General features: G+C 45.0%; 1 protein-coding gene across 9 annotated transcripts in view; it reads right to left on the bottom strand.

Annotated features, from left to right (window-relative positions):
- Nucleotides 1–721: 721 nt before the first annotated feature.
- Nucleotides 722–26,560, bottom strand: part of HIC2 (HIC ZBTB transcriptional repressor 2) — a 121,024-nt gene continuing 95,185 nt past the window's right edge. For 3 of the 9 annotated variants that reach the window (XM_030582556.1, XM_030582554.1, XM_030582555.1), the window contains 2 exons: nucleotides 18,215–18,359; nucleotides 722–9,883 (listed from right to left, as the gene is read on the bottom strand). In XM_030582556.1, coding sequence (XP_030438416.1) covers nucleotides 8,147–9,847 — 1,701 coding nt within the window. In that variant the 5' untranslated portion in view covers nucleotides 9,848–9,883; nucleotides 18,215–18,359 and the 3' untranslated portion in view covers nucleotides 722–8,146. Of the gene's footprint in view, nucleotides 9,884–11,683; nucleotides 11,740–15,779; nucleotides 15,882–18,214; nucleotides 18,381–26,560 lie in introns of all 9 variants that reach the window. The other 6 variants (XM_030582561.1, XM_030582563.1, XM_030582558.1 and 3 more) reach the window with 5 other exon arrangements.

Raw genomic sequence — 26,560 nt, 5'->3', positions numbered from 1 at the left:
CTTGCTAAGGCCATAATCAAATGGTATAAAAAGATGTCAGAAAAATAGCTTTGGTCTTTCAACTCCTTGCTGAAATCTAAAATAAATATAGGCCAAGTTTTATCACTAGTTACACCCGTGTGAATCTGGAGTAAGTCCCAATTTACACTTGTGTAACTGATGGTAGAATTTGGACCTAGAACTCCCTTTAAGAAAGTGCCCTGTGTTAGACAGCATGCAATCTTCTGCTTCCTTGCTCCCTAGTATGCATCTAGGCCATTAGATTTACAGAGGAAACATTCTGCAAGGGTCTCATCGCAGCAACAGGCCCATGCACAAATCTCTTGGCAGATTCAGTTTTAAAATTCCTGTTAGGACACAAGTGAAAATGGGTTTGTGCATCTCACCTTTATTCCTAGTTGACCGTCTTAGCCTGCTTTGCTCAGGGCCCCTGCTACAAGGGTCAGGATTGAGGTACTTTTGTAGTGGCTGTGGGGATGTGATAAACATGCACAGGCCTGGGTCTAGCCCTAGCGAGTACAATTAAATATTTTCCTGTACTTTAATGACCATCGCAGATATGCGCTTATGTAGGTGCAGTGGTGATGCCATAGTTGAGTTGAGCATTTTACATCTTGCAGCAGGGCAAAAGTTCCTGTTTTAAACACATGATTTTATGTTGGGGCATGCATGCACAGATATACGCTGTATTGGAGAAAAAGTCAAATCCAAACAGAAGGTATAATTTTCAATCAAGCTTTTAATGAAAAGATCATAAAATAACAGTTTCTTATCACTGTACATTAAGACTGTAAATTTCTGAATGCTGAGATCATATTATAGTTTTTGTATATTTTTATATGACACTTGTGTTGGAGCCACAACAGCATGTGGCTTTGACCTGAATTCAAGCTCTTGAAGGAAAATGAACAGAACATTGCAGGAGTGTCGGTCCCTCCTCAGGAAACATCCAGGGCTCTTGGACTGACATAGTTAAGGCTTAAAAAGGAGCTAATGCAACCTCCCTTTTCCAGTTTTATTTAAAATGAGAAGAAAAAAGAAACTCCACCTAGAACGAGATCCTCCTCTCCCCCCGCAGGAAAAGCCAATCCAAGCTGTTTGAGAAGTTATAGTAACAGTGATTCTGGGTGCTTTGATTGGCTATTTGTGAATAATGATGTTTAAAAACATCCAACAGTTTGATGAAAGCAAAACCTATAAAGTTTCCCCAATGCCATCAGCACATTGTAGCAGGATGTGGTGCCCTATTCTAAACCTTCCCCACTCCATCCTGTAGGGAATGCTCAGTATTATAAGCATCAGCCCCACCAATGCCCACCTGGTTAATACTGGGCTACAAAATGTGTGGCAAATACCCAAGTGGGGGAAAGTGGGACAAGGGAAATGGCAGGAGTGGGGTGGAATTAATCTATCAAAAACATTTCCCTCTCTCATTAAGTTCATATTCCAGCATCTCTGAGAGCAGTAAATTACAGTAAGGAAAAGTGTGAGCACAGCAGGTCTGCATAGGACAGAGAAGAATCAGGGTCGCTCCTCTCAATGAGGTCCAGCTCAGTGCTCTGTGCAAGCTGCAAGTGCCCAGTGGGAGATCTCAGTGAAGTTCTGGGCACGATCTCCTTTCACAAGGAAAGCAGCAATGCCAGAAATCAGGGAGAGAAGTTGCAGGTCAGGAAGAGAAACTGCATTAAGGGAACACTTGGAAAGGAAGGGGCCTGGAAAGCTGACACAGCCTGCCTGTGCTGCTCCCAGAGAGTCAGGGGAACCATGTGTTTTGTAACAAGCTTGTTAACTAATTAAATAGGATTTTGAAGTTTTGCTTCTAGAGACAATGGCTAGGTATAGACTGCAAGAGTGTGTGTGTGAAGGGGAAGTGGTTTGCATGCACTGTCTTTGCTGTGGACCTACTTACAGGCTTGAGGTCCACCACCCTCCCTCCAAAATATTCCTTTTGTCTTAAGCCCAGCCCTGCTGATTGGAAGGGCTTCTTTGTTTTAGAGCCCAGCTAGGACTGTCTAGCTTCAACAAGCATCAGCTTAGGACTGATGTGTCATAGCCAGCTATATTTTATATAGATCTTGAACTCCATATAGCTACAACAGTGAATGCAGTGCTTCAACTTAAATTGCAAATCCCATCACAATGCCAGAATGCTCTTTGGTTGCAGCTGGGATTAGACTTCTTCCAGTTATCTTGGGCACCAACTCCCCACCTTGGAGATCTTTACTGGTTTCACTGTAAGTATCAAGATGATGGTAGAAGAGCAGGCTGGAGAGGCAAGGGAATGCAATAATCAGTCACCAGTTCTAATCAGCAGTGCCAGACCATCCTTCCTCCCTGACGTTTACCCCCTCGCCATATTTTTCCAAACAGTCATTTCAGAAACCATAGATTTTGCTTTATTACATGCCCTGGGTGTGTCCCTGGTCAAGCCCCACACTCCTGCATTTCAGAACTGAAGCAACACGGTAAAATACTGTTAACCCAGACTTTGAACCTGCACTGCTCGAAAACAATGCTTTCCACGCACGAGAGAGAGGAAAAAAAAAATAAAGGCAGGAATCTTAAGAGTGACATAACTGGAAACATTTAAATACAGCAAAACATAAATTCCTCTTCTATGCAAAGCTACAAAAGTCCAGTCTTTGTATTGTCTTCACAGGTTATGGTTTATGGCTATGCTGAGTCTCTGAGATTTTTTTTTTAATATATTTTCTTTTTTTTTTCTTTTTTTCTTTTTTTTTTTTTGAAATCCTGTAGAGAAGACCCTGCGGACACATCTTTGTGTTTGCAACTGTTCTGAATTTCATTGCAAAACTGTGCATACAGAATCTGAGAAATAAATACATTCATTACTGCACATACATATTGATACAAAAAACAACACTGTCAAATAGTGTTTGCACCATCTTTGTTAGATATTAAGACCAGGCAAAATTAATGTTTCATTTTCCATCAGCCTCCCTCAGGTGTTTGAAGTGGCTTTGGTGTCAAATTTTATAAACTAAAAAGAAAGAATCAAGACTATGGGTGGGGAGCTTTTTGAGTTTAATTTTTTTTTTTTTGGGCTTCAGCGGTATTTTAACAAACCATCGTCATTGGCAATCTTTAGACTATTCTAACATGCAAATCAAGCATATTTCCACATGGGTTTTGACTGGGCTCTTCTACACAAGATATTAAAGTTTGGAGTGAATTAGTACAGCTATCTTAATTAACAGAAGGATAAAACAGTCCAAACAGTTTGGCTCATGCTTCTGCACTATCCTGAATGTAGGAAGGGCACTATATGTACAATACACTACTGCCCTCAGTCCAGACCATTAAAGCTACCCAGGTTGGCCTCTTCAGCCCAGCAGGGAGTTCTGTGGGCTCTGCAATAATTTTTATTCAGTGCAACGGGCCAATTGAAAGTTGCACTTTCCCTTCTCTTCCACAGCAACAAAGACTCACAGAAGCTGCGTGGCAGGAGCTCTTTGGTGTCTCCTGTGATCTTTGTGGCTTCTGTCAACTACCCTACAGCACAGGGCTGGGCTTTTGGGTTTCTTTTGGCAGCTCCCACTAAAGGGATAGAATGTGAGATTAGCCCAGCTCTTGTGGCCAATGTTAGGGAAACCGACTGGGTACAGCGGCTTCAGCCATTTGCTCTCCTTTCCAGAGTCTCTCATATTCCTCCCCACGCTGCTGGTAACACAGCCAGACCTTCAGAGGAAGAGTCAGGCTCCTTAGGACTAATAACCACTCTTCTTTCTGCACCCATTTCCCATTGGCACAGACCCAAGGCCTACTCTACCCTAGTTGTCAATGATAGACTGTGGAATTCTCATGTTGTAATTTAGCAATGAAACACAGCAGATGAGGCTACCCACACTCAACACAACCCTGCAAATGTAGTGTCTCTTTTCTCCTAAGACATCTCTTATGGGTTGTGAGGACAAAAATAAAATAAACCCATTTTCCTAATCACATCTCCCAAACCATAAATAGTGTTGGAATGCAGTGGTTCATAGAGAAGTTTTTTTTTATTGGTGCATGCTTCTAGTTTAAGAAATGTTGTTATAGCCTTCAAATACAAATCAATGGAAAAAGCAAAGATTAATTTTGACTGGCCCCTAGATCTGTTGAGGTCTGAAACTGTAAAAGTTTATGTAAACAATGAGATAAATATATTAGTATTTTTCTGAGCCAAGTGAGGTTCCATACTCATTCAAATGTGCTTTGGTTTAAAAAATAGTTTTGTGAATTTGGGTATGAGCTTTTTTATACAACTTTTGCTATTTTATCCTGTTACTCCGAAAACATTCTGGAACTAAGTGACTAAAGCATTTAAGCTGCCTGGCCTCTATTTTTGTTTTTAAATTGTTTTATTCCTCTTGAGGCTCTTTGTGTATCTTTAAAAATAAAATAAAATAAAATAAAAAATTAAAAAAATGTAACTCCCTCCCCCCAACCCTAAAACTCTTAAAATCTTAAATATGAAACTAGTGTTTTGCTTTCTCATTAAAATACAGAAAAATGTTTGATACAATACTATGTCGTACAAATGCAGTTGAGAGTTTAGGCCCCCAAGCAGGCCTCAAACAGTCCCTGAAGTTTTGAGTATTATTAGTTATTCATCATTATTACTGTCACAATTTGGAAAATGTTGTTTATATTCAGTCTATGGAACACACCTCTACACAGCTACTTGAAAAAGAAAAACAAAATTTCCTTTTGTACAATACTCTTGCTCTACACAGACTTTATGTCGTACTGTTTAAGTGCTGAGGGGGAAAAATAAAATAAAAAAGGAGGTTCCTTTAAAAAATAGATAGCATTGGGTCCTGAAACTTCAAAATGATTCTCAAGGCTTAAGAAACAAATCAAGGAGGAAAAAAACAAAGAATACCCACACACACCTGTAAGTCTAATCAAACAAGGGGGAGTGGAGTATCTGCTCAATAATAGGGCCTAGCTCTTGTCTTCGTGCTCTCTGCATTTCATGTCTTGGCTCAGTCAGTCACAGCTTGAGCTAGTTTCCTAAAGCTGGATTCTGTGCGCGCGCGCGCGCACACACACACACACACACACACTCTCCTCGCCCCCTCCCCATTACCAGCTTTGCTCTAGCAATTCATAGCCTGGCCAGTCCCGTCACTGACACGTTAGTGAGGGTGGGAGCATGTGGCAGATGCACCTCAGGAAATTGCAGCATGGAATGGAGACATTCACTGTAGCACCACAATCAAGGGAAAGAAAAAAGAAACGCCCCACAAAGCAAGAAGCAAAGCCCCATCGACAGCTGTGTGTTCCTGAACAAAAGAACTGAAAATCATTTTGAAACTCTGGACTCGGTGGTTTCTTAGCCAGCCAGCAGCAATGGGAACTCTGCTCTAGCTGCACTCTAAACTAATACGGGATTCAATTCAGCTTTAGGGCTTTTAGAGGGAGAAGAAAAAGTAGAAAGGGGGATAAAAAAAAGCCTAGACGCTAATCTTGCACTGGTGTTCCTTGGCCCAGCTAAAGGCTTCTCTGAGGAGAAGGTGGATAGATGAGGCCTTCACTATTCAGATGTTTCAAGGGACTTTCTCAGGAGGGTTTGGCAAGGGCTCAGAGAAAGAATTTTTATTTTTTTTAAACATGGAAATGCTAAAGACACTAAAAAACAGCGTATCTCAGCATATGGATCAAGAAATCCATTCTCCCCACAGCTGCCCCATGACTCACACTTTCAGAGTTTAAGAGTAACAAGACAATGGCACTAGAAATACCATGGTGGTGTGGGGAGGGCAGAGGAGTGGGGGCAAGTGTTTCTGTGGAACATGACACCAGGCCAAGACTCAGCAAGGTTTGGTTTGTCTATTGCATGGAGCCTGGATTCCAGTTTCCTCAGTTCATTCAAATGACCCAAAAAACTTCTCATGGACTAGTCTACCTTAACAGAAAAACCCTAGTGAAAATGAAGCTTATCTGTCTTTGTTTTAAAAGAACATGCTCACTTGTCTTTTTTTGGTCTAAACTTAAAAAAAGTTTTTTGTTTTGAAAACAAGACATGTAGGGTTCAGTGAACCCTATGGATAGAGAGGACAATGGTTTTGAGCCAGGAGGGAAGGGGGGGGAAGTGTGTAAACCTTACTCAATTCAGAAGGGATGATTCTACTGGCTGTGAATTTTTACCACCACACTCCACCAGTCACAGGAGGCTTGAAATAAGCCATAGCTTTCCACAAGGTCACGCCAACAAAGTCGAGGGGCCAAGAATCGGCAGGCTAAACTCTCTGTCTTCTCTCCTAAACCAATAGCAGCTGTTGGCTGTGATGTCTTAGGCAAATGTTGCAAAAACATTTTGTTGTTTTTTCATTTTGGGGTGTGTGTGTGTGTGAGCAATTTTCTAAAAGGGAGGATATGAAACACTTTGGTTTTTTTTTCCCCCTCCTCCCCCATCTTATTGCACTCTGGATTCTAGTAAATTATAGGCTGCTACTCCCCTCACCCTCTGTCCTGCCAGGTGTTACACACTGACCCAGATGTGCTGGAAAAATGGAGGATGAGGGGACCTTTTTTCCATAGCATCCAGGTTCAATAAACAAAGCTGGAAAGGGCCCAAAAGCTCTAAGAAGGTTCCTTCCTTTTATCTAAAAGTGACTACAAAAAGCCAAGAGTTTGCTGAGTGAACCATTCTAAGCATCTATCCACTGGGGTCTCTGGCTTAATACATTTTTGTCTTTGGCCGAGCTTTGCTTTAATATTTTTCTAGCTGACTTTTGATGGAAGGACGGGGTGGTAAAAAATCCCTTAATTTTAATTTAGCTTCTACTTTATACATTTACTTACAATAAAAGAAAAAAAATACCTGCCTAATCTTTCACTAACCATCTTATTGTTCTCATGAATTCAAGAGGTAGCAAAGGTAACGGGTCTGTTCACACAGACTCGCTCTTTAGTGAGGGAGGAAAGCTAAAAACATACACACGCACAAAAATAAAATAAAATAAAAATAAAAAAAAAAGTACCTAAGGAACTTGTAGCAAGTCCAGCCTACATCAAACCCTTTCCCTATCCCACCCACCCCAAGAATTAACCTCAGACCTTCCAGTTCAAACATTCACATAAACATTACAATGGTTTTTCCTTTAATAAAACAAGTACCTCTAAGCAAAGAATATTCATACAAAAACTACTAGAAAAGTAAAGACTACCCCCTGCTCACTGAAAGAAATTTCCAGGGCATCCACACCCCTGTTCAGTCATGGGTAAGGCTGCAGAGGTGGAGAGGAGGGGTGAGGCATGTGGTTAGGTATGCCAAGATTAAAGACTAAACCCAAAAGAAAAAAAGTGTGTTGCCATTTCCTTAACTGAAATACTACTTGGCACACACCTAGGTAGACTGCTTTAGCCATCTCCACCTCATAGGGAAGGATGACAACTCCCATCACCATCACAGCTTCCCACAGAATTTAAATGGGCTACCAACCCTGTAACAGTCAGTCCACAGCTTCTGCACTGGGTACAGCAAAAGCAATGCTTTGGGGTTTTGTAGCCACTTGGGCTGTTAGAAAATCGGGTTCATTTTTTTTTAAGGAGTGGCAAGGAATGCCCTTATTGAATCTGGTTGTAGGGACATTAGTAATGTAACATGAATGCAAAAGGAAAGGCAAAGCCCAGAGTAGCCAGTGGATGACACGTTCCACTTGCACTTTTCGTTAGTGCAGGAAATAACACTTGATCAAAATCTATAAAGCACTACAGGAGTGCCAAGGAAGAGAGGAGGGAAAATAAAGAGTTGGTACAGCTCTAGTTGATCAGATGGAATTTCTCTCCCCATTCCCACTTACCATCCAACAGGCAGGAGACCTCACTCCTGCTACCTGGGTGGAGGGATCAAAAGAGAGGCCAAGTCAAAACCCACAAAAATAAATGGCATTTCTTGCCACACCATTGAGATTCAGAAAGGGAGGGGTGGGGAATGATTTGAGAGGGGCATCAGCTTGGCTGTGGACCTATGTTTCTTTGTCTTTTATTAAAAAAAAAAATAAAAAAAATCTTAAAGCTATGTTTGTTTAGGCCGCCCATGACTGAACAGAGGAGGGGAGTTGCCCTCTTAAGCAGCAAGTCTACAGAAAGGTAAATCACTGCGGATGGGCTCGAAGCTCATTCTGGAGTCTTTGGCTTATGTGGGAGAGGTATGCATTCGCAGGTGGCTGATCAGATTGCGCTGCTGGGTGAATTTCCCACCACACAGTTGACATTCGTAGGGTTTTTCTCCTGAGTGGACACGCATATGCTCTGTCAGTCGGTACTGCCGGGTAAAGCGCATCCCGCATTCCTCGCAAGCAAAGGGCTTGAGCCCTAAATGGCTGCGCATGTGCCGTGTCATGGTGCCCCGCTGCGTGAACATCTTGCCGCAGATGTTGCAAGGGAAGGGCCGTGTCAGCCAGTGAGTCTTCTCATGTTGCCGCAGAGTGGCTGGATCCTTGTAGCTCTTCTCACATACTGAACACTTAAAGGGCCGGGATTCTGCAGCATAGGGCTGGTTAGGGTTGGACAAATCTTCAGCTTCCTCCTTGCCGCCGTACGTGCCTTCCTCCTTGATGTAGAGGTCTTCCTCGGTGTGCGTCTCCACGTGGGCGTTGAGCTGCTCGGAGCTGGGAAAGCCCTTGCCGCAGGGGATGCAGACATACAGGTTGTCACCGTAGGCCACAGGCTCAAACCCCTCCTGTCGGTAGACGTAGTTGGCGCTGGTGTGCCCCCCGCTCTCACACTCACTCTGTCCACTGTCATCACTCATCTCCTTGCCGTTTTCTATCTCCTCTTTGCACTGGAACGCCTGCTCTGGGCCATAGGCATTGCTCAGGTTCCGCTCAGTCGACTTGGACAAGGGACCCATTAGGATGCCATTGGGCAGCCCCTCGCCTTCCTCACCACCTTTGCCCCCCTCTTTCCGGTCAAAAGCATTGTCTTTCTTAATCCACTCCTTCTTGCGTGCAGAGTGCCGGAGGCTCTTGCGCTGGCCGCTCTCCGCCAGGGAGTGGCTCTCCTCGTTCATGTCCATCTCCATGGGCTCACTGCTGTCTGCTGCACTCTGGGGGGCTCCGGCTGCAGACTCGTCGAATGATGAGGCACTGTTGGCTGCGGGGGCTGAGGCAGATTGGGGAGAGCCGTGCTGGCTTTCGCTGTGCTGTGTGTCGTCCTGGGAGGCTGCTGTGGGGAGCGATGGGCTTTTTTTGGACAGGTCAAGGCCGAGCTCCTGGTCGCCGCTACTTCCATTTGCACTGCCGCCGTTCTTGCTGGCTCCCCTGCTTAAGGAATGAGAGTTCTCTTGGTTAGAGCTGCTGATGAAGATCTCATCATCAGAGACCTTTCCCTTTGGCAGCTCCTTTGAGTGCGAGCCCTTCATGCCCTCAGTTGACCCTGAATAACGAGTTTGGATGACTGAAGTGGTAGAAAGCCTCTGACTCCTGGGAGGTCTCCCGACACTGGGGCCGCCGGCCCTGCCAGCGAAAGACCTCCCATTCCGCTTCAGTTTTTTCCTGCAGAGAGCTGCCAGGTCGTGCAGTTGGAGGTAGCTTGCTGCGGTGAGGAGAGCATTAAAGTTCTGTTCACCAGGCTGGTCAGTCGTTAAGAGCTTCCCAGTATAAATAAAGTCCAAGATCTGTCGGAACACGGTGGGGTTCACCATGTCCGTGTCTAAGTTAATCAGGTTGTCATGCAGGACGAGGGATTTGAAATACATGCTGCTGGCTGCCAGGATGTTCTTGTGGGCACGAAACAGGGCATTTTCTACCACAATAATCACATCACAGAGGAAACCTTTGGCTCGTTGCTGGTTCAGCTGCAGTAGCAGTTGTTTGGCATGATTTGGCAGTTCCATCTCCACCTTCTCTTCCTTTCACCTTCTCTTCACCACCTGAAAGACAAGAGAATAAGGTCTATGAGCCCACCATTTCCACTTGGACAAACTTGTGTTTAATAGACTGGTTTAACAGACTGCTGTTTAATACTAGGTTTGACACTGACTAAGGAGTTCTGGGTGCATTCCAGCACTGCAAGCTATGCTCCTGCTAAGAATACAGGGAGAAACATTTCTCATGCTAAAGGCTCAGGGTCTTAAAAAAATTATATATATTTTAAACAATCATGATAGGCTGAAACTACCTATCCAAAGGCATCAGCAGGGAAGCAATGGTTAGTTTGCAGTTTGTTTTTTCTTCCACTTGCACCCCTTTAAGTGGGATTGGGGGGAAAAGCAAGCTGTTTCATCATTATTTGTATATTTGAAACATGTAAAATATTTATCATAAGCAGCAGCTTTCATTGCTTTAAATATGTGGTTTGTCTCTCTGGGGTTAAAAATATTACATGCAGCAATTTATTCCATATGCAATGCAATTTAATTACATTGAGGTGGGAAATCAGGGGGAGGGGAGGGAGGGCACTTTTAAGAGTATAAAATGCGAGTTAAAAAATCTCCCCCTCCGGCCCCTCCCCCCGGTTCAAATCCACATCCTGGTCCCCATGAAGACAAGGACGACAAAACCAGGGCTCCAAATTAATTAGCATTATTAAAGTTTCTGAAGTGCTAAACGTTCTTGTTACTACTGCTTAAAAAAAGCTCATCAATAACTTTAAATTATTGTCTTGGATTAAAAAAAAGAAAGAAAAACAAAATAGTATGTAAGGGTTTTGTTTAAACAGATGAATTGCCTATCTCATGACACTTTATTTTTTCTCATTCTGTCATAGAATATCAGGGTTGGAAGGGACCTCAGGAGGTCATCTAGTCCAACCCCTGGCTCAAAGCAGGACCAAATCCTCAGACAGATTTTTGCCCCAGATCCCTAAATGGCCCCCTCAGGGATTGAACTCAAAACCCTGGTTTTAATAGGCCAATGCTCAAACCACTGAGTTATCCCTCCCCCCGTCCCCTGAATGATGGTGAGACTGAAGACCACAAACACCTTTTCTATCCATATACTGCATATTATTATTATACATACGCACGGTGCTAATATATCTGGACTTTTAAACATCATAAAAATCCACTGCCTTTCCAAGCCCTATTTTATATTTTGAAATGCATGGCAGGGGGATCATCAAGATCAATTACATTTGTGGATTTCCTGAGTATTACATGGAATACTTGACACTAACCCTCTATTATACGCATTGTGTTTGGATTTCTAGTTCCTTTTATACTTCATTAGCTGGATTTCATACATGTAAAATCCAGTCCTGTACTTCACTGATCTCAGCATTCAAATTCCGTGGAAGCATTTCCCTGACATCTATTTTAAAAAGTACCTGTTCCCTCCCAGCCAAACGAGTTTTGGGTAACCAGCCTGGAGTTAATGAACTTCCTCCAGATAGAAATGTAAGTTTCCTCTCTCTCTCTCTCTCTCTCACACACACACACACACACACACACACACACACACACACACACACACACACACACACACACACACACACACACACACACACACACAGAGTGTGATTTTTCTCATTATAAATGATTGCTTAAATTAACTGATCTCTATTAAACACCACGCATACAATACACGTCAACATACTCTCTAGACCTTAGTTAATTAGTTTGTAGATTATCCTCCATTCTTCTCCCTCTGGTGAACCTCAAGAATTAATTCCAATTAACTTTTGACCCAGATCTGGAATAAAACCACTATCATCGTCAATATGAAGCTCTTACCCAGGGAGAGTTCATCCTGAAGTCATTGAATATAAGGACTGGCCTCCAAAAATCAGCTGTAAGCAACATGAGAAGTGAGAACAGAGAATTAAGCAGAGTGTTTGGAGGCCATAAGAGCACTGGCTGGGTTCTCTTGAACATACAGCATCTGCCAGAGCGTGTTCATACTTTTAACCATCTCTGTGACTTGGGCCTGTTCCACACAGTTTTTGTACCAATGTAACTATTTCAGTTAATGCTATGATTTGATACTGATATTGTTAAATCATTACAACCCCTACACTTGACACACAAACAGTTATATTGGTATAAAGGCTTATTACTATAACTTTAAGTACCTCTGCACTGATTTAACTGTGGCCACACTAGGAACTTTACCAATTTAACAATACCAGTTTCAGATCAGTCTAGTTAAAGTAGTACAGGAATGGAGTGTAGACTGGCCCTTGGATTTCTAAAGGAAAAGAAGGGAAACAGCGTGCGCAAAGTCGGAAGGCTCCAATGTGCTGACAACTCCTTTAGAATACTCCAAAATATTCTCCCTCCCATTTGTCTACATCTTTCTAGTTCCCTCCATGCTCATATGCAATCCAGAATTGTATTGAAAATTTGCTTCCATTAGGTCTCTTTCAGCATTACAAGCTTCTCTCCCACTCTAGCTGTCCTGTCTATCATTCAAATGGTTTTCTCCAAGGAAATAGGCTGGGAATGTAGCAACATTCTGGTAGCAGTGAAGGAGTTAACTTTCTCTTTTTAAGATCAGTAAGTTAGTTACCAGTTAATTTTTTTATTACTTGTGCTTCCCATTACCACATTCAGACCCACTTATTCCTCTGGGTAAAGTCTCGTGTACTCAGGATAAAGAAATATTGAATGAGGTTATCAATCTCGAGGCTTGAAAAAAAAATCCATTCTACCACTAGCCAGTGATGAATGGTAAGGGTTCCCTGGCAAGGGTGGCCTGCGTCATCAATTTCTGTGCCGTGCAGGCTTTCGCTGGACAGCTGAATTTCTAGCTCTTATGGCTGTACAGAATACCTTCCATCTATAAGCCAATGCAAAAATTTCTTCCCAAGTCTGCTAACAGTCCAGTGCTTCCGCTGCTGCTAATAGTTTGCAAAGCAGTTAGTTTACTCTTGTACAAGACTCGTTTTTTACATCTGGCTAGTGGGTGGATACGACAGCGAGTAGGTATTTGGTAAAATTTTCAAGTCATGTTCAATATCCCCGTTCATCCAATCTAGTGCTCGTGCACGCATACATTTTATTTAAATTTAAAAACCAAGGGCTACACTCTGGCTGTTCTGTGCTGTCCCAGCAACACAAGGCAACCAGAGCATCCTGGTGAATCCAGCCTCTATTGTGCAGAAGCGTAACAATGTTCCCAGAGATGTGTGGATGCTAGAAAGAGTGGAGGACAAAGAATAAAATGCAAGCCTGAGCAAAATAGTAATTATTCATTTCTTCTCCCCTCCCCATATGGCATTTCTGTCTGGTAGGGAAGCACACACTAGCTGCATGAAAGCTCTAGGAGACTAGGATCTCCACTATTTGATACTGACAAGCACTTTAAAAAACTATGCATGCTGTAATTAGCCATACTGGAGAGTCACAGCGCACATCCAATTTGTCTGGTTTTCATGGCTTGTTTCCGGAACTCCTGATTAAGAGGAAGATACAGCAGCACACAAAGGCACCAGATACCCACATTTATCATCTAGTCATGTAAAATATGACTAACTTCTGTCATCTAGCCATATGGATGGGGAAGGGAAAGGGGAGAAACGTTACTTACAACATAACTAAACACACCACCTACATATAAATAAATACCTATTGCTCAATCACAGCAAATGGTCAGCTAGTTGCATTGTTCTCACTAACAGTAGGATTGTTGTTCTATGTGCACATAACACCCCACCCCACAAAAAGAGAGTGATTTTAAGCTGTTCTATAAAGGAGATATGTGGGAAGGGAGACGAGAGACAATAATAGGTCTTGCCTAGCCAGACAAATGAGAAAATTTAGTAGGTTACTGAACTAAAATTCAACTTATTTCACAGTGTGCGTCACTTGGAAATAGTGATATCCAGGCAAATTTGTATACACAGAACATGCAATATGCCTGAATTGCAAATGCCTGTTTGATATAAAGCTTTGCAGAGACAAAGCCCTGCTGCAGTTGCTCAGGGGAAAGACCTTTGATTACATCATATCAAATATATCAGGGAACTAGCTGTGGAGGCCCCTCTTGAAGTAGCTGGCATATTCATTTCCAACTTGCAGCAAAATGCCAACTATGGAAGTAACTATCCTAAATGGGCAAGTTAGTACTTGGGGGGGAGGAGGGGAGTTTTACATTTAGACTCTTATTTACAATTTCTGAAAATACGTCTGTGACCTTCCTTCCTAAGCCTGTCTTCTTTAGCTTCTTTGGCACGGTGCATGTTCTTTAATGACGTCTGCTTATTACAGTGCTTCAGTTTTCCTTAAGTGTCTTTGTGCATCAGCATCACAAGTATTAAGTAATTGCTACCACACATTGCTATTTTGTAGGGCTCATTAAAAATAGTGAGCTTTCTAAAGCAACCATGGAGTAACAGAGAGTGGGTAGAAGATTTTAAGACCAGCAGTCAATTGTCAACTCCAGGCACTCTAATGCTATCTAATGGATTAAGAGTTCCCCAGACTAGAGATTCCTGTTGATTTAGCAGCAACAGTGTAGTGAACTCCATGGAGCAGCACTGTCCCAGGCCAGATCTAGGAGCGCTTTGCCAGTATAGCTGTATCTATTTTGCTATACTGGCAAAAGCGCCTAGTGTGGACACTGCTTATTCCAGCCCCCACAAGCAAAATAAACTTTACCAGCAAAAAGAGGTGGCACAGCTATGTCGGTCACAGATCACACCTATTCACACCCCGGACTGACAAAGCTATGCCAGCAGATATTTGTAGTGTAGACCTGGCCTTTATTTGTATCTTCTGAAGCACTGAGCAAATCATCATAAATCCATTACAGAAGTTGGTCCAAAACTGACCAACTCCAAACACCTACTTAACAGGGATGCATCTTGAGATAGAGTGCACCTTGTTCACTAGATGGGTGCAGGAATTATTCAGCAATCCATAGCCTTTAGGAGACTACACATAATCCCTAGGATGCTCTCAAACAGTAAGTAACAGCATAGATCCAATACAAAAAATACCACAGCATTCCAAATAAACGGCGAACATTACAACTTTATAATAAATACCATGTGCACTTGTATCATAGCTCTGAAAGGGGACAGGATCTTAAAGCTTTACAACTGTATCATGCTCAAGAGAAGTGACAGTGTCCTGTGGCACCTTATAGACCAGAGGTCGGGAACCTTTCAGAAGTGGTGTGCCGAGTCTTCATTTATTCACAAGGTTTTGCGTGACAATAATACATTTTAACATTTTTAGAAGGTCTCTTTCTATAAGTCTATAATATATAAATTATTATTGTATGTAAAGTAAATAAGGGTTTTAAAATATTTAAGAAGCTTAATTAAAATTAAATTAAAATGCAGAGCCCTCCGGACCGGTGGCCAGGATCCGGGCAGTGCGAGTGCCACTGAAAATCAACTCGCGTGCCGCCTTCGGCACATGTGCCATAGGTTGCCTACTCTTGTTATAGACTAACAGAAGTATTGGAGCTTGAGCTTTCATGGGTGAATACCCACTTCGTCAGGACTCTGTCACTTTTTACAGATTCAGACTAACATGGCTACCCCTCTGATGCTCAAGAGAGATTCCTGAAAAACACAAAACCAACATCTGTGGAGCATCACAAACGCTAAGGTTGTTTTTGGACCACTGAAAGAAGCCTTGCTCTGTTCTAGGGGAAGGAAATAAAAAATAAAACTTGTTCCATTCCAGGAGTAGCATGGGCACAGAGGGATTTCAGATGCTCTTCCATTAAGAAAGATACTTAAAAACATGGCAGACTCTCTCTGCTGACTAGGAGACATATTACTGACGTTTGTGATCAAACGCAATGGAGTGTCCTTTGAATACTGTCTAGGACCAAACGGGACTAGAGCTGTGTTCGTCACATAGTAGTAGAGATTACCCAGATATAAAAGGAAGGCTCCTGCCCAGTTTCAGTGACCCTGCAGTAACAGCAACCGCTTAGCATGCACCATTTCCAGAGGTGTGAACCTCATCAAGGATCCTGAAGCACAATAAAGGAAGGAAACAAAATGGAGTCTTAGCATTACAGCGAATTCGCCCCCACCCACAGCCAGCGTCTAGCTAATGGAAAAGTGGGAGAGAACAGAAATGTTATGCTTCTAAGAAGATAATACACACAATGAACATCATTAAAATAAAGCTCTGCTAACTAGGAACTGACAGTGTCTTCATAAGCAATATTGCCTAAGGAACTGGATGCTTGTGAGAATTGATAATCAATGTATTAAATCAGCAGCTCAAAGCCAAACTAGGGCATATTCTGGTCTGATGGGCATTGAATACAGTGTAGAACATATCACGTGCCCTAAGAGCTTTGCTGCTTTATTACAAGGTGAGAAGAACTTAATCCTCTCTCCATTTACCATCAAGACTCCAGAAAGGAAATTGGTTAAAATTAGACTGTCAAAACACATAAAAACATCAACAAAAAAGAACTACTTAGGATGAAATACAAAATGCCACTACAGTGGTTTAGGATTGTTTAAGGACCATAAAAAAAATAATTACATCCATCCCCCAAAGTAAATCCCAAAGAAACTAAGACTGTAACTATCTTTGCAACCTATGGCAGGAGGCACTATTTGATTTCACTGCTGAGTTTCAGACTGGAGTGTCAGACAGTGTTTATATTTCAAAAGGAACACCAGTGAAGCAAAGAATCGTTCCAAAGCAGACCTAACGAATCACTCATTTCATTTAGAGAATTTGTAGGTGGGAGAGAGGCAAGAAACTGAGCAGCTGTGTATTGAAATAACTCTACTATTGATAAAATCTAACAAGCGGAGATTAGAAATTATGTATCAAATTAGATGCTATTAATCTTTCGCCTACCATGCACGTTTTAATATACAAAGGAAAAGGCGGTATTCTCCTTGACTGCCTGCTGTCCCCAGCAGCTCTGTGAACTCCAGTGAACAAGAAAAAAAAAAAAAAAGACGGAAGTTTATTCCCTGTTCTGCCTTCTTCTTCCACCAATTTATTTGTCTTTACCAGTTAGAAGAATGGACTATGTCCAACTGCCACCAAATTCCTGTGGGCAAGTCACTTCACTTCTTTGCTTTAGCTTCCCAATCTGTAAAATGGGAGTGAGAACACTTGCCTCTTTGCGAGAGGCTTGGGTGAAAAGTGCTTTATCAGGATGTATTCCTACTCCAACACTCCCTTTGTCCCACGACCATCTGCACTGCAGGAATACTCCTCGCATGTTCATTTCATTGTGGTTTTTGGGACGAGGCACAGGAAACGTGGGCTCTCATGGACGCTCACCTCTCCGCAGAGTAGTGGTGTTTCACAGGTTCCCCTGGGGAGCTGCGAATGCCATGTAATTAAAACACAAGCAGGGGGCCTGGGTTCAGCTCTAAAGAAGTCAAAGCCAGCCCTAGGGATGTGCTGACAGTGCTATCACAAATGGCAGCCTCCCACCCCCTGAACACAGTCAAAGCGCTGGAGCTGGAAGCAGTGTCAAAGTGCTCCTTTTCATTCTCTCTCTCAAAAAATGGAGGATCAGCAAAAGCTCTAGGTGGAAGGGGTGAAACACCAGGAGATCCAGATGGGAAACTGGCCGCAGCACCATAGTGTTCATGGAGAGAGAGTCTTACACTTCATCTCAATATTATTTCAGATTAGCCCTGCAAGCAATACAAGGACAGAGGTGTACACAGCAGGGGCCGAACAGCATGCACAGTAGGAACAGGCTGCACAGTTGAAGCGGTAGGAATGGGAATGAGGGAGAGAGGGGAGGATTGTGATATCTTGTCAAACAGTAGGGTAAGATGTTGGGAAACTAACGTGAGCCACACTTGGACTGCTGCGTTGGAATCAGTACTGTGCAGAACTGCTCTCAAAAAGAAAGGGAGTGTCTGCTTACAAAGCAAATGCCTCAGAACTGCTGCAGAATCCGTTCTGCTTGGGTTTTGATACAAGCATCTTTTGGTGTGGTAGCCTGTGCTGGGATGTCTGGACATGAAAAACTAGGGCAAAACAAGCTCAGCGTCTAGGGACCCCTGGCTTTTGTCCTCAAACTGTGCAAGGTGGAAAAGCAAAAAGGTTTGAGTATTCCTGCAGCACCCTGTCGCCCTGCCCAAAAGATAACCAGCAGTGCCAGATACCTGATGCACAGCAAACTGCACACGGGGCAGAAAAACTCAAAAGGGTGAAGAATGCAGGGATTCCTTAAGGCTAGTATGTGTTGACAATACCAGGAAAACAAAGGGACATCAGGTCTGCATAAAGCTGCAGCAAAGCAGAGGCACCTTGTTATGTGTTGAAACTATGAGCATTAGAATGCAGGTTAACCACCTTGTTGCCGCTTACCATGCCAGGTGCATAGGACTAAGGGCACCTCCATCCAGTGCTGCCTGACGTGCCAGGTACATTCCCATGATGTTCCATTGAAATCACAACAGGCCATCAATAGAACGTGGCTGCACAGATGCTGAATGAAGAACCAGCAGGGACGCTGTTAAATGCAATTAAAAAACTGCAATCAAAATTGAAATGTACATGTCAAACGGCTACCTAATTCAAAGACAACAACTGTTTCTATCGTTAACCCCTCTCAGACTGCTGAGCTGCACAGAGCAGGGATGTGCAAACATTATGGGGAAATCCTTGCAAACATCTTGGATCCCCTTCCCTGGCAAGCTCCTTTCTCAGAAATACAAGAACCCAAAGAGCTTCAGATGGGAACACGGAAATGCTTGCCAGGGAAGAGCTGTCCATAAGACACCTTCATTACCTCATTTTGCCCCTTGAAGGATATCTAGCAACTAGATATACTACAGTGATGGGCGATTTAGGAATGCTTCTACATAGTTAAAAGCTTCACACCACAATCTTCAGAGTCCCATACTCTGCACCAGAGGTGGGCAAACTACAGCCCGTGGGCCACATCTGGCCCATGGGAACCTCCTGCCCGGCCCCTGAGCTCTGGCCTGGGAGGCTAGCCCCCGGCCCCTCCTCTGCTGATTCCCCCCTCCGCAGCCTCAGCTCGCCCCGCCGCTGGCGCAATGCTCTGGGCAGTGGGGCTGTGAGCTCCTGGGGCAGCTCAGTTGCAGGGCTGCAGCCTGACCCGGTGCTTTGTGCTGCGCAATGACATGGCTGGCTCCAGCCGAGCAGCACAGCTGCCTGTCCTGGTGCTCTGGGTGGCACAGCTGTAGCGCTGCCAGCGCTCCAGGCAGTGCAGTAAAGGGGGTGGCGGGTTGGATAGAGGGCAGGGGAGTGTGGGGTGGTGGTCAGGGGGTGGGGATGTGGATAGAGGTTAGGATGGTCAGAGGGTGGGAAACATGAGAGCAGGGATCCTGGGGGGGGCAGTCAGGAAGGGGGGAGGTGGGTTGGATGGGGTGGCAGGGGGCAGTCAGGGGCAGGGGTTCCAGGGGTGGTCAGGGAGAAAGGGTGGTTGGATGGGGCAGAGGTCCCAGGGGGCAGCCAGGAATGAGAGGACGAGGTTGGATGGGGCAGCGAGGGGCAGTCAGGGGCGGAGGGTTCCAGGGGCAGTTGGGGACAGGGAGCAGAGAGGGGTGGATGGGACAAGAGTCTGCGTGGGGGGAGGGCTGTCAAGAGGTGAGAAGCCCGGGTGGGGTGGTATCAGATAGGGGGCGTTGGCTGGGCCACAACTGGCTGTTACCAACCCTCCATACAATTTTGGAAACCCGATGTGGCCCTCGGGCCAAAAAGTTTGCCCACCCCTGCTCTACACAATGCTTTTCGCATGGCTATTGAAGCAGCACTTAAAAGCTGCCACTGCCCTACCTTGAAATCTTTCTGTCATAGAGCTGCCATCGCATTAAGCCAATCTGGTTTCCTGTGGACCCCATTATACAGAGAAGGGGAAAGAGCCCATTATTCCAAGACAACACCTCAGGACATGCCTACCGCACAGGCACGACAGTGGCATAACTATGGTGCTGCAGCTATCCCGTGTTAGCGCCGTAGCGTAGATGCTTCTTGCACTGACAGAAGAGGCTTTTCATCTACCTAGTTAATCAGTCTCTCTCAGAGGCAGCAGGTAGCTGGGTTTACACCAGGGATTAGATCAACCTAACTACAGCGCTCATGGCACAAAAATGTTCACAGCCCTGTGTGATGTAGCTCTGCTGGTCTAATTTTTAAGTGTGGACCAGGCCTCAGTGTACCACAATGATAATGGAGCTCTTTGATGGTTTAGGACTTTCACTGTGTCTCAGTAATTGAGGATTAAACCAATTCATGGCAAACTACATCGTGGTCCCCACCTAAACCTTAGGTCAATCTAACTACATCGTTATGGGCTGTGAAAATATCATGTCCTGTGCGACACAGATAGCTCAACCACTGTAGACGCAGCTAGGTTGACAGAAGAATTCTTCCATTGACTTAGCTACTGCCTCCCAGAGAAAAACCCCTGCCATCATTGCAGGCAGGATCTACGCTGCAGTGCTGCAGCTGAATTTTGTTATACATTGAAATGTATCATTCAGAACCACCCTTTCCTGCTTAAAAGAAAAAATTATGCGCCCTCCCCATTTTAAGTGAATGTTACACAGATGCTCCAGGCTTGTGAAATTTAATGCAACTCCTACAACTACAGAGCCTCCTCCCTCAGGGTTACCATAATCAAATAAAGAAGGATTACTGAGAAGGATAATCCTTTGGAGGAGACATTAAATATGGGTCCCTTTATAGGGCTGGTTGTAAAAGTGGTATACACCACTTGTGAAATCAGGGAAGTAATTAAAACTAAATTTTGCCTCAAATAGGAGAAGAGCCCACAAAGCACTTTTAGTGCTGTGAATTTTGTTGTCAAGTGAACAGTTACACAATATGTCTGGGCCTGATAAACCTGGGGTTCAAGGACAGAACATGGCAAACACTCTTCCCCTTCCCCAGCTCCTCTTGGGTTAGGAGCACACTGTCTCCCAGCATCCCTCCTACTATTGGTCTGCCTGGAAGTCTGTGGACATTCCTCTTCCCCCCTCCCCCCGGAGGACTTTAAAGGAGGACAAGATAAAACTCAGGAAGAGGAAGGATGGTTGGTAAGTTTTCAGAGGGCATTTGATTTGGGTTCAGGCCTACCTGACTTGTCAGGCATAGTTTTTATGAAGGATTGCGTTGATATTTCATAATTTTCTCAGCAAAACTAGAAATTACAAACTACAAAGCTTGTCCAAGAGGAAATAAAACCCCTGCCTAGCTTCATAGGTACTCATGGACTAGAAACCTTGCCTAGTTTCACAGGACTCTCAGCAATGAAGTTCAGCTCCCTAATTAGGGAGCAAAATATTATACATTTGCACAGCTCTAGTTCTTTTTGCCTGCCTTGTGTGCCTGTCCAGCTGGGAGTTAATGATCTGATAGCACTTCTCAAGTTAGTTACAATCCTGGCTATCACTTCCATGCCCCAGAAAAATCAAACTGCAATTTTCTTAAAAGGGATTGTTAGTAAATGAGGACCACTGGCCTTGCAGCTATAAAGCTCCTCCCTGGAGGGGATACAGAATGCAGAGAGAAGGTTCTTCAATCTGCCTGGACGTCTGCTGGGTTCAGGCCCAAAATATATGGAAAGCTGAACCAATACCACTTGTAGCCTTACAGTTTGGTAACTAAGTCATTTTCATGCTGAAATAACAGGCTTTTGTATTAAAATTATAGCTGTCAAAACAGGCCAAATTGTTTATTGATAAGATTTCATCAAAGAGGTGAAATTTAAGCATTTACTCTCTTACTGACCCAGTTTACACTGAACCAGGATCAGCAGTGCAGAACTGATTTAAAACAAGACCACTGTCAGTGTAAAAAGCCCAAGATGTGTTTAAACAGAGTGTCTGTATTCGCTTAGGCACAAGGGTTTCGGCTCCTGTGAACTGGAACCTTTACGTCTTGTCTCTTTCTGGAGTAAGCCAATGACATCCAGGCTGCGGGTAAACTACTGCTGAGTACACAAGGGTGGCAGCATGTGCCAACACTAACTCTGTGAAGCACGTGGAGATACCCAGCTTAGGAGGGGGATGCTGAGCAAGACATTAAAGCATTTCTGGAATCTGGAGTGAGACAGCAGCTCAAATGCAGATTTACACACAGATTACAGCAATTTGCTACTCACTACTGTGAAGCAAGAAGCTCTGCTCAGTGATTTCTGCTGTAAAAAGAAAAACAGCTAATAGAAACAACACAGAACTGTTTAAATAAAGATACATTTCCCACTGGTGGAGCCTCCCACTTCACACTGAGGCCAAGCTTCCCACTGGTCTCTGCCTGAGCTGCCCATCCCTAAGCAGAAATCTTGTACAGAACACGTTTGTCTACTGCTGCCCACATGAACCAGCAACCACGGAGCAGTGAAACCCTTGTGATATTTGCCTGGACTCCAGGGATGTAGCAGAACCATGAAACAAAAACCACAAGAGACAGGAGGAGCAGATAGCAAGCAACAGACGCCAACACTCCTGCAACTCACAACTGGCTGAACAAGCTCACCAAAACCTGCATTTCGACAAAACCCCACCAGACAAAGGCAGCCCTAAAGACAAGCAGTCATCTGACACAGCCTCTTATTTCAGAGAGATGTCCCTATCCTTAAGCTAGGGTGACCAGATGTCCTGATTTTATAGGGACAGTCCCAATGTTTGGGTCTTTTTCTTATATAGGGCCTATTACCCCCAACCCCTGATTTTTCACGCTTGCTGTCTGGTCACCCTACCTTAAGCAGACCCAGCACACACAAGCAAAAAAGACACCCCTGACGCACCTACCAGCCAGGTCCCTTTGCCAGAAGCTGAGAACAGGAGATGGGATGAATCACTTGATTACCTTTCTGACTGTTCCTTCCCTCTGGGGCACCTGGCATTGCCCACTGTCTGAAGACAGGATACTGGGCTACATGGACCTTTGGTCTGATGCAGTATGGCTGTTCTTATGTATGCAAAATTCATCTAGCTTCTTACAGCCAGTTAGCTTTGGGCCTTGATATACAGAGTTCTTCCTTTAAGATTTATCTGAATGTCCTAGACCTTTCGAAGACTTTCATTGGTTAATTCATAGAACAAGCGCTAATCCTGAAGTGGTAGGCTCCTAGGGACTGCAACGATGACACGGGATAGGACTAGAAGCCTTTTCTCTTCCTAGGACGTGGCAGAAGAGAGGGACTCTTGTCTAGAGCAAGTCAAATGGTCAAGGTTTCCCCTACCTGCCCTGGCTTGCCATGTTTCACCTTAGGATGGCAGGCTAGGGGAGTGGCCATATAACAACTCCCTGCCAAAGCTGGCAAGTGACTCATGAGTGGTGGAAAGAAGTCCAGGACATTCTTTGCCCATTCTGGGGACGGAATTTACTATGCTTTTATCTTAGAGCTTCAATAATGAGCACATTTCCTCTTTGGGTTATAGGGTTAAAGCTGAAGTCCAAAACCTCCAGGCAGGCAGGTTTCCCTTTTAATGATCTTCCTTTGCATAAAACTAGTGTGATTGCCAAACCAAGCGCCACGTACAATGGCAACCAAGTCCACCATCAGCACCAGCAAGATGCCTGCCTGACCTATGCGGCATCACAGAAAAAACAACATCCAGACTCTACAGCCACAAACTAACTTATAAACCAAGACAGCTACATTCTTCAACCCCATCATTCGTTCTTCCAACCCCTACTTCACTTCCTTTCCAACAGGGCACTGGAGGAGAAACATGGTAAACCCCAGAGAATCCAAGACCACACACAGCAGTGTAGCCAAGCATCTTGCCAAGGATACAGCTAACGACACAGAGCTCTAGGTCACTGAGATGTACAGGCTGCTTTCGGGTGCATTGTCCACCCATTATTTATAGACTAACTCTTTGCTCAGCGTTAAAGATTGTTTCTCCTGATTTGAAAGTGGGCACTGCACATGCACTGCTGCTGTCAGCAGAGTATTCAGAGCTGCTTAAGTCCTGTTCCAATGTGAAGTCGTACTCCTCAGCAAACCCCAACGACACTCCCTCCAGCAGTGACAGTAAATAAAGAGGTGGTCAGGGATGGGAAAGGCACAAACATTCCCAATGTCATAAGAGAGGAGCTGGACATCAGAGTGCTGGCCAGCCTGCAGGATGGAGGAAGCAGTGGCTGTGGAGTTTAGTTGGCAAGAGAAGAGAGGAAAATCAGGTTTTAGATTTTCAGACCTGGTCTGCACTTAAAATTTAGATCAAGCTAGCTACATTGCTTGCGGGTGGGAAAAATTCACACCCCTGAGCACCACTGTTAGCCGCTGTTAAGCTAAACTTGCTCCCGGTGAAGACACAGCTACATCAATGGAAGAATTCTTCCACTGACTTAAGTACTGCTGCTTAGGGAGGTGGATTAACTACACCAACAGAAAAAAGCAGTTCTGTTAATGCAGGAAGCACCTACTCTATGGGCACTACTGCAGCTGTGCTGCGGCAGCACCAGTAGTGTAAACATACCCTGGATCCTGGAGTGGGAGGGAGTGCCCCACTCAATCTCTGGCACTCTCCTTTGCCTGACTGTGGCTGTCTCTACCACTTGCATTGTTGCAATTGCCAGTAGAGAATTAAGAGTTAAAGTTTGTTAAACCAGGGTTCGGAGTGCTGAGGGAATGGGGCAGATCTGGAGACCGACTCTCCCACACAAGTCCCATTTATTTTGTGTCCTCCCCTGAAGCTCCTGGGCTCCATGAGCTTTGCTGGTTGTGTCAAGAAAGGAGCATTCAACACAGAGCTGACTGCACAGTGTAATAACCCCATACACTCATTGCAGCCGCAGCTGTACTAAAACCCAGCGTGAAGGCAGCGATGGGAAGAGCTGAAGAGAGGAGAAGGTATATAGGCACATTTTGCGCTGGTACAAGAACTTAGACCAAGCTATCATTCCACTTCTACATTCTGACTACCTGAGAGCACAGAAGTTGGGTGTGCTTACAAAGAAATAGATTTTATCACCACAGGTATGAAATGTTTGCCTAAACCCAAATGTCTGTGCAGCTAGTGAAGAGGTAATGCATTAAACAGCGAAGTCATCATCCATCTCCTCAGCAAGAAATGAAGGAGGTGCCTTTGGCGCTGTGTTACCTCAAACAGCCATTATGCACTATGAATTGTTTGCTAAGTACTAACTAGTTCTTTTTCGAGTCCTTGCTCATATCCATTCCAGTTAGGTGTGCGCGCACCGCGTGCACATTCGTCGGAAGATTTCTACTCTAGCAACACTCGGTGGGTCGGCTGGGCGCCCCTGGAGCAGCGCCGCTATGGCGCTGGATATATACCCCTGCCGACCCAACCGCCCCTCAGTTCCTTCTTACTGCCCGTGTCGGTCGTTGGAACAGTGGAGTGCGGTTGTACTGACCTCCACCTCCCTAGCTACTCGTAGTTCTCTAGTTATTTTTTTGAATATATAGTTCAAAGTTATATAGTTGTAGTTAATTTTTATTGTTCATAGTTAGTGTATAGTTAAGAGGGGTTCGGGGATTAGCCCCTTCCTCGCACCAGGGCCCATGCCCGGCTCACTGGGTTTCAAACCGTGCTCGGCCTGTCATAAGCCGATGCCAACAGGAGTTCCACACGACTCCTGCCTTAAGTGCCTCGGACAGATAAGTGTCGCATTTGCAAGGCTTTTAAGCTGAGAACAAAAAAGGAGTGGGAGTTTTGGCTAAAACAGCTCCTCATGGAAGCGGCTCTTACTCCTCCGCCTTCGGCACTGAGTGCTGGTCAATCAGTGGGCAGAAGCGCCTCCCTGGCACCGGACCGCGCTGGTACTGCCAAGGCCTCTCGGCACCGGCCGTCGCTGGCACCGAAGTCGACTCGGCACTGCTCCCTCTCCCCGAGGTCGAGAAAGCTTAAGACTCCTGCTGCTTCCGTGCCACCTGCACCGCAGCCAGAGAGCTCGTCTAAGTTGGATCTCCCGGCACTGACACCTGCCGTGGCACCGACAACGTCGGCACCATCTATTCCGGTCCCATAAGGGCCGTTGAGTCCGGTGCCTGTCAGCTCCCCGGCGCGAGCCATGGTTGAGCTTACTATTCCATCCATGCCAGAGACGTTCTCAATGGCGAGGGATCTGATTGTCATGATAGAGTCGATGCTGCCTCAACCCCCTGCACCACCGGTGCAGGTAATACAGTCTATCAGCAAGCCTGCCTTGATAAGACCATCCTCTGTCGGCACAGCAGAACGACACCGTTCACGATCACGGTCCCGCAGACATTCTAGGTCCCGTCGGCGCTCCCGCTCCCGACGCCGTTCGCAGTCCCAGTACCATTTTCCTCCTCAGCACCAGTCAGTATCCCATTCACTGGCCCACTACTCTCGGCACCGTTCCAGCTCCCAGCACCACTCCAGGCACCGTGATTCCCGTAGCCGCTCCCGACGTCAAGCCTCAAGATCTCGGTTAACCTTCCGGCACCACTCCAGTCGCAGGCCCCGGTCTCGTTCCCGGTGCCAAGTAGAGCAAGGTCCGCTAGAGACAGAGACTCTGCCCAGGGGTTTTCAGTACCTCCATAGCCATCCAGACATGCATCAGTGTCGTCCCACGCGGACAGCTCTTATGCTCAGGACCGCGATTTTGATGTGCCCACCAGAGTTTTCCAAGAGACCCAGGCCCAAGGACCCCATCAGTGGTCTTTCTGGACGCCTTGGGCATACCACCAGGCCGAAGGCGTACCAGTAGTTCCATCCCACTCTGTCTCATCAGAGCACTGAG

This window comes from Gopherus evgoodei, chromosome 13 (assembly GCF_007399415.2).
Source record: "Gopherus evgoodei ecotype Sinaloan lineage chromosome 13, rGopEvg1_v1.p, whole genome shotgun sequence".
In the NCBI taxonomy this organism is placed as follows: Eukaryota; Metazoa; Chordata; order Testudines; family Testudinidae; genus Gopherus; species Gopherus evgoodei.
This window is presented reverse-complemented; position numbering and strand designations above follow the sequence as displayed.